The 14,279-nt window shown below is 42.2% G+C and overlaps 1 protein-coding gene across 3 annotated transcripts; it reads right to left on the bottom strand.

Moving 5' to 3' along the window:
• Nucleotides 1-3,283: 3,283 nt before the first annotated feature.
• On the bottom strand, nt 3,284-12,313 carry LOC111972834 (signal sequence receptor, alpha). 3 transcript variants are annotated; one of them, XR_011480897.1, is made up of 10 exons: nt 12,139-12,313; nt 8,816-8,946; nt 8,635-8,728; nt 8,055-8,317; nt 7,679-7,755; nt 7,460-7,538; nt 6,189-6,282; nt 5,078-5,092; nt 3,927-4,633; nt 3,284-3,644 (listed from the first exon to the last, which is right to left on the bottom strand). XR_011480897.1 is itself a non-coding variant. In XM_023999940.2 (9 exons), exons 1-9 carry the CDS (start codon nt 12,206-12,208, stop codon nt 4,566-4,568), a joined length of 891 nt encoding a protein of 296 aa, XP_023855708.1. In that variant the 5' UTR covers nt 12,209-12,313; the 3' UTR covers nt 3,284-4,565. The 3 variants fall into 3 exon arrangements, 2 of the variants coding, with proteins under 2 accessions (XP_023855708.1, XP_023855709.1); XM_023999940.2 differs by having other exon boundaries at nt 3,284-4,633; XM_023999941.2 differs by lacking the exon at nt 5,078-5,092 and having other exon boundaries at nt 3,284-4,633.
• Nucleotides 12,314-14,279: the final 1,966 nt, after the last annotated feature.

Raw genomic sequence — 14,279 nt, 5'->3', positions numbered from 1 at the left:
TGCTGCATTTTGGCACTTTAGCAAGTCTTTATTCATATTAAAAATCATATTTATAGAATTTCCATGTGGTCTATATTAAAAGGCACTTTAATTTAGTTGTTTTTTTACAATCGCTAGGACTCATTTCTCAATACTCATTGCATTCAATGACTACATCTTTCAAATTTCATGAATTCTTATCTCACTCAGACACAAACACCACCAAAACTCTATGTACCTACAGGCCAATGTTTAAAAACTATTTTCAAAACTGTTAAACTTAAGTTCAAAACCTAACATAACACAAAACTGAATAAGACAGCAATTTGCTACATTTCTTCAGTAATACCGTATTGAAATATATTCCACATCTAAAAAATGAAATACTATCAAAACAATTAGACCAACCACAGCTGATTCCCATTGTAGCTGAACACCTACCCAGGTGTTAGTCTTTCAATTTCATTACCATCTATACAAAAGGGGACATCTTAGGAATAATGCTGTACTGTAATGTAAACATGGACCCAGACAGAGATAGAGAAGTGGCTGACAGAGGAAGAAGAGTGGCTGGGAGAGTAGAGAGGAGTACGTACGCGTGGTGGAAGAAGACTGAGAGGAAGATCAAGAGCTGTAGTCTCAGATGAGATTAGGGMYACTATAACTGATCATGTAATAAATCATGGTCTATCAATGAGAGAGGCTGATCTGAGAGTGCAGCCAAATCAGCAATGATCAACAGTGCCATCTATTGTAAGAAATGTCCAGCAAAACAACAGGTAAGATGTGCATTCTGCAAGGGCATCTGACTGAACTGCACATTACAGAAGTAAATTGAGCAAAGCCTACAAACCCACTTGTGTGTAATTGTTTTTGTATTTCTGCTTAGGACCCAAATGGTTACCTCCCACAGGCAGGAGAGGTAGGATTTTCACTGCTATGCAGGAAACTGCAATCGTTGATATGGTCATTAGAAGCAATGGCATAAAACTCAAAGGGATTCGGGACAAAGGGTTGGCAGACAACATTACATTTGGAAATATTCACAATGTAAGCATAACTATTTCTAGAGTCCTGAAACAACATCAAGTCAGGATGAAGCAGTTGTACACTGTCCCCTTTGAGAGGAACTCTGAACGAGTCAAGCAACTCAGGAACCAATATGTCCAGGTAAGATGACTATAAAATACAGAACTGGTTTTGAACAAAACCAAACCGAGCAGAGGCACACAATGGCATGTTTTAGGTATAATGTAAACTACCGTAATAGCCTAACTCTTATATTGCCTTATCTTGCCTTATTTTAGAGAGTCATAGAGATTGAAGCCAGGCAAACACGCCACATATACATCTTTGTGGATGAGGCTGGTTTCAACTTGGCCAAAACACAGCAGTGAGGAAGGAATGTGATTGGGAAAAGAGCCAYAGTGGATGTCCCGGGCCAGAGGGGTGCCRACATCACAATGTGTRCAGCAATATCCTCTGATGGATTGCTGTTACACAAACCTCTAATTGGGCCATACAACACCGAGCGTCTCATTTCATTCCTGGATGACCTCTATGGAAGGGTTGTGCCAGGTGAGGAAAGGGTTGCAGTGAGGCGAAATCGGCCAACGTTTGTAATTGTATGGGACAATGTGGCATTTCACCACTCCCATGCAGTCACAGATTGGTTTGCAGCCCATCCCAGGATGGTGTCACTGTTCCTCCCACCTTACTCTCCACTCCTCAACCCCACAGAGGAATTATTCTCCTCATGGAGGTGGAAGGTTTATGACCATCATCCACATGATCAAATGTCCCTCCTGGACACAATGAATGCTGGATGCCTGGACATATCTGCAGAAGATTGCCAGGGATGGACCAGGCATGCCAAAATATTATTTCCTAGGTGTATTGCCCAAGATGACATAAGATGTGATGTGGATGAGAACCTGTGGCCAAATGCAGAAGACAGGGTTGACTAGCATTGCTACTGTATCTGTATCGGTGGATGGTGTATATACAAATTCTTGATTTTGTGAATACATCATTTATACTTGTGTGGTTTAGATGTRATGTATTTTAAACGTTGTACATATTGACACTTTATTTCTCAAATACAGACATATGCAAATAAACAACTCACTTCATACACGCACACCATTCCACAAGTCCAGAGATACACTACATGACCAAAAGTATGTGGACACCTGCTTATCAAACATCTCATTCCAAAAACATGGGTATTAATATGGAGTTGGTCCCCCCTTTTGCTGCCATAACAGCCTCCAATCTTCTGGGAACACTTTCCACTAGATGTTGGAACATTGCTGTGGGGACTTGCTTCCATTCAGCCACAAGAGGCCTGGTTAGACCTGGTTTGCAGTTGGCGTGCTAATATATCCCAAAGGTGTTTGATGGGGTTGAGTTCAGGACTATGTGCAGGCCAGTCAAGTTCTTCCACACTGATCTCAACAAACCATTTCTGTATGGACCTCACTTTGTGCACGGGGGCATAGACATGCTGAAACAGGAAAGGGCCTTCCACAAACGTGGAAGCACAGAATTGTCTAAAATGTAATTTCATGTTGTAGTGTTAAGATTTCCCTTAACTGGAACAAAGGGGCCTAGTCTGAACCATGAAACACAGCCCCAGACCATTATTCCTCCTCCACCAAACTTCACAGTTGGCACTATGCATAAGTTGACTTTCAATAGTAATGGTTTATCGAGATTGGTGTGGAAGAACTTAACTGGCCCTGACTTCAACCCCATCGAACACCTTTGGGATGAATTGGCACACCAACATCAGTGCCCGACCTCACTAACACTCGTGGCTGAATGGACGTAAGTCCCCTCAACAATGTTYCAACATCTAGTGGAAAGCCTTCCCAGAAGAGTGGAGGCTGTTTTAGCAGTAAAGAGGKGACCAACTCCATATTAATGCCCATGATTTTGKAATGAGATGTTCGACAAGGTGTCCACATACTTTTGGTCATGTAGTGTATCTCTAAGGATAATAATGAATAAGATTATCTGGTCAGATCCCAGATCAGTATTCCTACTCTGAGAGGCTTTGTAGATACAGGCCCAGGGTTCAAACAAACTACAATGCACAAACATCGCATTGCATTTGACTTTTAAAAAGGTTATGTTCGACTAAAAGCAATTTCTGCACAGTGCTGTTTGTTTTAATCCCGGGCTGTGCGGTTATTGCTCTACCCCTTATACACTAATCAATTACTTAATGAATTCATTGAGTGTTCAGCAAGAGTGAAGACAAAATATGTATTAGTTCACACTGCAGTAAATAAAGACAAAGCACATACATCTCCACTTTAATTTTCTGTTTTCTACATCAAGCTGCACCAGTGTCCAAAATGAACACTTTCATACTGTGGCGTAATTTTTTTTTGTTTTGTTGCTACAATATGTTTTCATTACAAGTTCATATACAGAGGGGATTTTTTTTTTTTTGGGGATCCATCTATTCTCAAATGGTAAATAAAAAGCTCCATGAATCACACAACGGAAAGATGGTTTGGGGGGGGGGGGGGTGGAAGATTTTATAGCGAACATTTGTTTTCACAAATTTGACAGTCAGTGCCAAACAGTTAGTCCAAAGCCCCTCTCAAAGTTTATGAAATGGGGGGGCCTTGTGTACAGTAGTAAATGTACTGTCCCTGTAAAACACAGACAAGTCAAGAAACTAAATTAGCATTGCAGGGCACTCATCAGTGTAATACAACACCACACACACACACACACACACACACACACACACACACACACACACACACCAGTGCTGTATTCAGATCCTCAGATTTAAAATTAAATACTGAATTCATAGGTTTAGATTAAATAAATCGAGCCTTGGAATAAAGAATGCAAATTTACAGTAAATGACACAAAACGTGTATATATTTTTTTTACAGGCACATTGAGGACAAAAGAAGACTGTTTACCATGTCCTCATGTCTTCACCGAATCATCCAAGCTGTGAAAGATGGCCGAACATTGCAGTGCACTTCAAATGACAAGATTCGAAGCCAGCCATCCTCTGTGCCACGAAGCAGCAGAGAACAATGTGACAGAAACACAAATGTGTAGATATTAACCAGTGCAAAACATTATATATATTTTTTTCTTACAGACATGGTGTGTGTAATCATGGCTCTCCGGGATACCAAAAACAACAATCACTATTCTGCCTCAAAAAGATATCCACAGGTAAAAACATGAAAGGCAATCGCAACCAAAAATTACCTAAAAGAAAAAAAACATGAAATGTATCATCCCCCACTATCATTTACCTAGCTCTAATATCCCCCCCTCCCATCTCCATCTTTCAGGGCTTTAATCTTAACAAAAACTTACTCAAAATGAATTAACCATTTCTTCATCACAATACCTGTGATAATAACGCCTCGACAAAATAAAATAAAATGGGTCCGTTTGGTATTTATCGTCTAGTTTAGCAGTAGAAACCGGCCTCTTGTGAAGAGATTTTGTGGTGAGAGAAGGCTGTTGCCTCTCCCCAGCTGACAAGGTTGGCGCTATGGCTGCATCAGGCGCGACTGGCAGAACTGGGCAGTGGGGGCCCATCACTCGTCCGAACCAGCAGAGCGCTTCTGTGTCCGCTTGCGGGGAGATCGTCTGGGGGAAGCCTTGTCTGGGGAAACGAGAGGAGAGGTTTAGGGAAGGTTTGCAGGTGGTGTCCTTTTTAGATGTCACTCTTTGGATCATATTATTTKTTTTAGATCACAGTCTAAAATCAACACCTAGCCGCAGCTTGTAGATCTGGAAGAATTGGATGAGTTATGGTAGAAACTCCACATAGGCAAATATGGTGATTAGGTCTATATCAAATTGACCCTTTCAGACCTATGAGGAGTGTCTCTGTGGACTGATGTCAGTGACCATAGCCAATTGATTGACCATAGATGCTACAACAGAGACTAAGATGAATCAATGATTGAGATATCAGTGCTTCTGAATATGCTAATTGCATTCACTGTTGAGTCAAACAGATGCGTTCTTTAGTACTACAACTAGAGCAAACTTAACATTTAGCTAAACTACTACCGCTCACTCCTGAGAGAAAGGGAAGCCTCACCTCGCCGACTCTGCACTGAAGACACAAGGAAAGAGGGAGAGAGAGAAAAGAGAATGAACCCATGCCCAGAGAGAGAACAGGTAGTTTTGAAACACCAGCCAAACAGAGAGAATTCTAGAAAAATTCAATATCCCCAAAGTTGACAACAGGCATCTATGGAAACATTRCAACGTTACAAAGCTGACAGCAGTTGGTGAACTAGAGGGGATTGCACAATAGAGGAGCATGTAGGCTATAGAAAGAGGACCACAGCAAGGACGGGGCATAACAGCTAGGATGTGCTTACACTTCAGTCCTCTTAAAAGCCTTTCATTTGACACTTGTGGTGGCATATTTCTGCATTACCAAATGAGGAGAGTTACAAACTTCACACACCAGTCAGAGTTATACTTAAACGACATCTTTAATAATAAGAGCTTTGCAATAGCAATTTGACTTTCAATGATGCACCATTTCTAATGAACCATTGGGAGTGACTACAGAAAATTACAAAGATCTTTTATAGCCAAGATACACCCCTCTCAACCTACATGACAAACCACAGATCTTAGGAACTCTTCACAAAGGGCCTTTATAATTGAGAAAGGAGTATCCCTTAGCCAGATAACATTCGCTATAAATTATCGCTCAGTTTGGTCCATAAGACGAGGTTCTAATCTCGTTCCTGGTACTTCATAGCACAGAACCATTACCTCATCCAATCTGGAATGCTCTTTAGGTTTTATCACCCAAAGACAGCATAAATCTCCTCGGTCAGTGCTATCTCATAGAGGCCCATCCTCAGTGGAACACACACACAATAGTTATATCTATTCTGTCGAATAAAACAACTATTATAATGTAATACAAGCATTATAACATAATCTTACAAGCATTATAACGTAATCTTGCAATTTTCTACGACACACTGTAGCTTAAAAAAAAAAAATCCCATGCACTTATGCAGCCCAATCTAAGATATACCCATATATTTCACTTTACACTGTTAGTAACCTAGGCTCAGCTGTTGAAGGTGCTGGCACCCCGGTGGCTAATGGCTAGCATAAAACAGTTAGTTCCCCTGTGGCTACTAGCTAGCATAATGTTGGATGAGTGAGTGGTGAGAACTTACTGATCTGGTTAAGGGTCTCCTGGGGAATCCAGCTCATGTCCACATCGTTGTGGCTAGAAGTGCCCATCTCCACCTTGGCAGCTGGCCGCCTCCTCTGCACGGGGTGGGGGAGAACACAAGAGTGACTGAACCGTTGAGGAAGCCACGAAACTTATACTTTCACTAGACTTCTACATAAACAAAACCCTAAAATTGTCTTGCAAACTATTAACTCTTTATCCCCCTCAGTCTTCTAAAATGTTCTAGTGTGGGTTAGACACTTGAACTTTCTCAAAACACAATCCCCAAAACCCATCTTCCACACACATGGCCTTTTATTCATGTAGTAGTAGTAGTAGTAGTAGTAGTAGTAGTAGTAGTAGTAGTATTAGTAGTAGTATTAGTAGTAGTATTAGTAGTAGTATTAGTAGTAGTATTAGTAGTAGTAGTAGTATTAGTAGTAGTATTAGTAGTAGTAGTAGTAGTAGTAGTAGTAGTTGTAGTAGTAAAGCATACATCCATTTTGCCCTCATTCTTGCTTTTCAACGAAATAGCTGAAACTGAACCCGCCTCTTTCCCTGTCTACCTCCATGTTCCTCAGAAAAGTAGTGGTACTAGCTCGAATCCTTTTCTGACTCTCACTGTGTTCAACCTGAAAAAAGGACATTGACTCATCAACTGACAATCATCTGAACTGGGAGAATCCCACTGTTGAATGTGAAGAGGCATCTCCTAATTCCTTTCTCTCTGGACTGCTCTACCAACATTCTATGTAAATCTCGTCATGGTGTATTGCTTCAGCAAAGCTACCGAAAGTACATATCGTTCGGTCTTCGCATCCCTCTCGAAAAAACGAGGAAAGCACACACATAAACAAAGGAAAAATATGCTTAAAGGTGCACTACGCAGAAATCGCTCCGCCACTTCCTGGTTGCTAAAATTCTAACAGTTCACGTAATTTCAGTTTGTGACAAAAAAAAGCAAGTATAGTGTTGAGAATCATTGTACCATCTAAACTGATGTGAAATACATTGTCCATAACCAAAAAGATTGTATTTTCAGCTGGTGTTCAAAACCGAAAGTAGAAGACGCAAAAACAAAACTTAAGAATGGGAAGCATAGAAAAAGTGCACATACAACAGATCTACCGCTTCTTAGACTTGCTTTCAATGAGAATGACAGAACTACAACTAATTTCTATCTGAATTTGGTCAGGTCACCCAAAAAGTTACATAGTGCAGCTTTAATTAATTATTCTTCTGCATTCAGTGGTGTCGGCTTTGTMGCTTTACCTTTCTGGACTCTAGCAGCTGATGAAGGCCTACCACCACCAGCAGACCCAAACCAGACAGGAACACATACATGAAGATCCTAGAGATACAGAAAACAGAGAGGAGTTAAGACACCTGGTGTGGCGGCTGTTTGTTTGGCAGCCATCCCCAATAGAGTGGTTTCATTTAGCCCTTCTGAACGTCTTCCAACACAGGGCTAGCCCATCTAGTCTCACTTACGTCTCTCCGTCCAGTCCGTCCTCTCTCTCTGTGATGGTCACAGTCTGGTTGAACACAGCATCCTGGAACAAGTTACCCTGAGAGAGGCGCAAGGGAGAGGCTCAGATATCACCTCCAGCTAGTGAACTATCATTCATCTTTCCCCATTTTATATGAAAGTGCAACCTCACAAGCAAAGGAAAGACTTCAGCCACACACCACTATATAAAATGAATGAAAGAAGCTTCACAGCTATAAGTTGTTATATCTCAACACTTGCCAAGAGAAAGGAAACTGAAAAACAACACCCATGACCATTCTTGATAGTCTTTTTCACAAATGATTGCCTATCACAAAATGGCTGACTAATCACAGACAAGAGCCAAGGCCCACTTACGTTGCTGTCCTTGTAGTTGAGGTTGATAACCAGGCCGAAGGGGCGCCCACCCATGGGCTCGGCGGGGATGAAAGAGTACTCAAATGTGGCCTGGCGCCCGGCAGGCACCACTATTCCCAGCTGCAGGGCTGTGAAGTTCTGGATGTAAAACTGGAAGTCCTGCGGGTAGCGGAAGGATGCGTCCAGCGACTCCACCACAAAGTTGTCGCTGCCTTTGTTGGTGAAGCCCATCAGGAACTTCACAATGTCGTTAGCTGGGAAGTCTGAAGGCAAAAGACAGGAGAAAGTGCAACAGAAGAGTTGGAGTGTTGACTTTCAGGTGAATTTGAAGCACACAGGCTTGTCAAAATCAGATGAATTCCTTTTCATTCAAGTAATTGAGCAGACATTTGTTCAGTGCCATGTGCAATAAATGAGGTTGAAACATATATCCTAAGCATCGTAGCTAAGTCAATCCATCTACAAATACAAGTCATAGTCTGTGAAAACAAGCAGTTCAAAACAATCATGAGGAAATGATGTGCAAAATTCAACATGCAGATATGTTGAGACGAGCCCTAGTCTGTGCTCATACTCCTACCATCTCCCTTGACGAAGAGGATGGTGGTGTCAGCATTGGGGGAGGCTTTCACATCTCCTCCTACGGCTTCCTCCTCTTCCTCTTTTTCTTCCGTCTAAAATATACAAAAGAGACATTGCGTTTATTTTTTTTTACACAAAAAAAGCCTAGGGAGGGAGACAAAAGTAGCCTAACCTCTTACCAATTCCGTATTTTCATCATCTTCAACTTCGGCCTCGTCATCCTCATCCTCTGCGTTCACATCATCATCCACAGCATCTTCATCAGCTGCCTCCTCGTCCTCAGTAGCATCCTGAGCTGCCACCAATGGCCCTGCATTGATTGTAAGGAAATACATCCGACTTAAAATCTCAAATCTAACTAACTTAGAGAAGTCACTGAGTCAAAATGAATCCTATTATTATGTTCACATCACCAGACCTACCATGGCTGCAGAAAGGGCGTTTAGCTACATAGCTAATATCTTATCAAGGGACTAAAACTGAGGTTGAACAAATCTTGTGTTCATTACAGTCACAGGTTTTAGGCCTAGCAAAAGTCATTGAATTATCAAATGACTCATATCGCAAGCTTCTAATGTTGAACCACTCAAGCAAAACACTGCTGGCTACAATGTCAGAACAACAGATACGATTTTCAGGCTTTGACAAAAATAGAGGGCTGCTTGTCCCATGTTGAAATCATGGTTTTTGATGTAAATTGAGTGACAGGAGATGAAGACTAGGCATAGAATGGTGAAGAGGAGGAGTCTACAGTGTCTAGAAGCGACTTCACTATACATTTTTTGGATTCAGGTTCACTCAAACATCATTTTAAGCGTTGTTTTAATTACATTTAAGTCATTTGGCAGACGCTCTTATCCAGAGCGACTTACAGTAGAGTGCATACATTTTATTACATTTTTACATACTGAGACAAGGATATCCCTACCGGCCAAGAGCAGACGCTCTTATCCAGAGCGACTTACAGTAGAGTGCATACATTTTATAAAATTTTTAYATACTGAGACAAGGATATCCCTACCGGCCAAACCCTCCCTACCGGCCAAACCCTCCCTAACCCGGACGACGCTATGCCAATTGTGCGTCGCCCCACGGATCTCCCGGTTGCGGCAGGCTGCGACAGAGCCTGGGCGCGAACCCAGAGACTCTGGTGGCGCAGCTAGCACTGCGATGCAGTGCCCTAGACCACTGCGCCACCCGGGAGACTTAATATTGGCAAATACAGCTGATTTTGGGTTTATATATGGATTCGCTCTCAAATATTTGTCATCTGATGTATTAGTTTCCGTCTGAAACGTTTAATCAAAACTTTGCTGCCAGCTCCTGATATCAGGGAATAAAAACTATAATCGGTGTCCTGAATTAGTCTAGTGTTCATGTGCGCCCAGCTATATTCTGTCAGAGTTTGTTTTCCCTGGATAAACTAGCTGAACTATGCTAGTTTGTCATCCTCATTGCCAAACTTCATAAATACTGCACCCTCAACWTCAAAACTCCTTTGCTAGTTATACAATCATGTAAATAAGACATTTTCTAGAAAGAAACTTAAATGATTTGTTTGTGGAATAGTCATGACTGGTTCAAGCCATCTGTCGTGTCGTCAGACAATGGTGGCAAAGGATATCATTGCTACTTAAGTTCAGTTTGGAGATGCACCAGCGTCATTGGCGTAGGGTTAGCTGGACGTTTCTGACTGGTCTTGGAACTGTGACAACGGGCAGCCTTTCCCCTCTTGGCTCGATGGGATATATAGTGATTTTGTCAACATAGCCAGATATGTACAGTCTTGTACCTTTAACCTTTTTAATCTGACTACTGTATTTGTTGATTAAATCAGACTATTAATTTACTGAACAAATATAATAATATAAAATGCAACATGTAAAGTGTTGGTCCACTTTTGTCAACAAATGCAGAAAAAGCTAATTTCTCTGAAATTTGGTGAACAAATTGATTTACATCCCTGTTAATGAGCATTTCTCCTTTGCCAAGATAATCCATCCATTTGTCAGGTGTGGCATATCAAGAAGCTCATTAAACAGCAGAATCATTACACGGGTGCACCTTGCGCTAGGGACAATAAAAGCCACTAAAATGTGCAGTTGGGTCACCCAACGCCACAGATGTCTCAAGTTAAGGGAGTGTGCAATTGGCATGATGACTGCAGGAATGTCGTAACGTAATGTTCATTTCTCTACCATATGCCGCAGCCGTCGTTTAAGAGAATTTGGTAGTACGTCCAACTGGCCTCACAACCGCAGATCACGTGTATGGTGTTGTGGGCAAGCAGTTTGCGGATGTGAACGTTGGTGGCAATATGGTTATTGGATGGGCAGGCATAAGCTATGGACAAGAAAACAATTGCATTTTATCGATGACAATTTGAATGCACAGAGATACCGTGACGAGATCCTGAGGCCCATTGTCATGCCATTCATCTGCCGCCATCAGCTCATTATTCAGCGTGATAACGCAGGACCCCATGCTGCAAGGATCTGTACACAATTCCTGGAAGCTGAAAATGTTGCAGTTCTTCCATGGCCTGTATACTCAGACATGTCATCCATTGAGCACGTTTGGGATGCTCTGGATCAACATTTAAGAACGTGTTCCAGTTCCCAACAATATCCAGTAACTTAGCACAGCCAATGAAGAGTGGGGCAACATTCCACAATCAACAGCCTGATCAACTCTAAGTGAAGGAGATGTGTCGCGCTGCATGAGGCAAATGGTGGTCACACCAGATACTGGCTGGTTCTGATCCATGCCCTCCCTACCTTTTTGTTAAAGGTATATGTGACCAACGGATGCATATCGGTATTCCCATGTGAAATCAATAGATTAGGGCCTAATTAATGTATTTCAATTGACTTATTGCCTTATATAAACTAACTCATTGAAATCTTTGAAAATGTTGCGTTTCTAATTGTGTTCATTATCGACAACGTTAACTACTAGCTAGCACTAGTACTAACGTTAACTAGCAGTACTAGCTAGCACTAGTACTAACGTTAGCTAGTAGTACTAGCTAGACACATTCCACCAGAGCACACGGACAGATAGTTAGGTAGATTAAACAGACAATCAGCACAACAGAAATAAACTTAACTAGGTGATGGTGTAGATACAAATTAGCAACTTATTTAGCAACCTAGATAGCTGGCTACATGAATGACAGCTAGCAGCAAGCTGGCTGGTAAGGACACGTCAGTCTAGTTACTGTAGATACCGTAGCTTCCACTTTTGACTGAGCAAGAATCTGTTATATTACATTTGAAATGAATAGGTACTAAAACGTGTAGCCAGTATCGAAACCGACAAAACGATTATTTGAGAAGGACAGTAGCTACAATGCCGTACTAGCAGAAAATAATATTTGCACATGTCAAAATGCGCATGGGACACTGTCAGACAGTGGCCTTCCATAAAGCTAACGTTAGCTGTAATAGCCAAGGCTGTTTCAATTCAGCTAGTCAACCTAATTCCAGTTCGATAGACTCACCTTTCATGATAATCGTGGCCGGGAAAGCTAGTAATACTAGCAAAAGCAGTTTAGGTAGAAATGTCATCATTTTGATGTGAAATCAGTAAGCCTCCTTCACTATGAAACGTAGTGATTCCCTGAAGCCTAACTGCTACTACTTCTTCTTCTTCTTCTTCTTCTTCTTCAATTAGGTTTAACGGCGGTTGCATCCAACAAACGTTGCATTACTGCCACCTACTAGACTCGAGTACAACTTTTCTTGAAAAAATAAATAAATAAACAAATACCCTACCATCTAACACTACACAAACAAACAAAAATTATTCCACTATTTAAATATATTTAGTCCTACCTCAGGCCATCAACCTGAAAGGATGGGACACCACTACCACCCGAGTGGCGCAGTGGTCTAAGGCAATGCATCTCAGTGCTAGAGGTGTCACTACAGACCCTGGTTTGATTCCAGGCTGTACCACAAGCCCAGCGTTATCCGGGTTAGGGTTTGGCCAGGGTAGGCCATCATTGTAAATAAGAATTTGTTCTTAACTGACTTGCCTGGTTAAAAAAATAAAACTGATGTCAAGTYTCGCACACCCAAATACCTCTCTGCAGCTGCCACCACAACCTCAATTTTCTGCGACTTATGTTCCATCCCTGCAGTACAGTTGATAACCATTGCTATAAATGGTAAAARTCCAATTTTACTGAAACATAAACTCAGCAAAAAAAGGATCTTCCCTTTATTAAGGACCCTGTCTTTCAAAAATAATTTGTTCAAAATGTCAAAATAACTTCACAGATCTTCATTGTAAAGGGTTTAAACACTGTTTCCCATGCTTGTTCAATGAACCATAAACAATTAATGAACATGCATCTGTGGAACGGTCATTAAGACACAAACAGCTTACGGACGGTAGGCAATTAAGGTCACAGTTATGAAAACTTAGGACACTAAAGAGGCCTTTCTACTGACTCTGAAAAACACCAAAAGAAAGATGCCTAGGGTCCCTGCTCATCTACGTGAACGTGACTTAGGCATGCTGCAAGGAGGCATTCGGACTGCAGATGTGGCCAGGGCAATAAATTGCAATGTCTGTACTGTGAGATGCCTAAGACAGCGCTACAGGGAGACAGGATGGACAGCTGATCGTCCTCACTGTGGCAGACCACGTGTAACAACACCTGCACAGGATCGGTACATCCGAACATCACACCTGCGGAACAGGTACAGGATGGCAACAACAACTGCCCGAGTTACACCAGGAAGGCACAGTCTCTCCATCAGTGCTCAGACTGTCCGCAATAGGCTGAGAGAGGCTGGACTGAGGGCTTGTAGGCCTGTTGTAAGGCAGGTCCTCACCAGACATCACCGGAAACAACGTCGCCTATGTGCACAAACCCACTGTCGCTGGACCAGACAGGACTGGCAAAAAGTGCTCTTCACTAATGAGTCCTGGTTTTGTCTCACCAGGGGTGATGGTCGGATTTATCGTCGAAGGAATGAGCGTTACACCAAGGCCTGTACTCTGGAGCGGGATCGATTTGGAGGTGGAGGGTCCGTCATGGTCTGGGGCGGTGTGTCACAGCATCATCGGACTGAGCTCGTTGTCATTGCAGGCAATCTCAACACTGTGCGTTACAGGGAAGACATCCTCCTCCCTCATGTGGTACCCTTCCTGCAGGCTCATCCTGACATGACCCTCCAGCATGACAATGCCACCAGCCATACTTCATGGCTATCACAGTATTCTGAGTGATACACCATCCCGTCTGGTTTGCGCTTAGTGTGACTATCATTTGTTTTTCAACAGGACACCTCCAGGCTGTGTAAGGGCTATTTGACCAAGAAGGAGAGTGCTGGAGTGCTGCATCAGATGACCTGGCCTCCACAATCACCCGACTTCAACCCAATTGAGATGGTTTTGGATGAGTTGGACTGCAGTGAAGGAAAAGCAGCCAACAAGTGCTCAGCATATGTGGGAACTCCTTCAAGACTGTTGGAAAAGCATTCCAGGGGAAGCGGTTTGAGAGAATGCCAAGAGTGTGCAAAGTTGTCATCAAGGCAAAGGGTGGCTACTTTGAAGAATCTCAGATATTTGTTTGACACTTTGTTAGTTATTACATGATTCCATATGTGTTATTTCATAGTTTTGATGTCT

This window comes from Salvelinus sp. IW2-2015, linkage group LG14, assembly GCF_002910315.2.
Source record: "Salvelinus sp. IW2-2015 linkage group LG14, ASM291031v2, whole genome shotgun sequence".
NCBI classification, from domain to species: Eukaryota; Metazoa; Chordata; class Actinopteri; order Salmoniformes; family Salmonidae; genus Salvelinus; species Salvelinus sp. IW2-2015.
This window is presented reverse-complemented; position numbering and strand designations above follow the sequence as displayed.

Bases quoted from the DNA above. Each gene is read 5' to 3' on its own strand.
- LOC111972834 (XM_023999940.2), bottom strand. From the start codon at position 12,208: ATGATGACATTTCTACCTAAACTGCTTTTGCTAGTATTACTAGCTTTC. The intron at 8,947-12,138 runs GTGAGTCTATCG...CAATCAATGCAG, and splicing joins GGCCACGATTATCATGAAAG to GGCCATTGGTGGCAGCTCAG. The intron at 7,756-8,054 runs GTAAGTGGGCCT...CGCCTCTCTCAG, and splicing joins TCAACTACAAGGACAGCAAC to GGTAACTTGTTCCAGGATGC.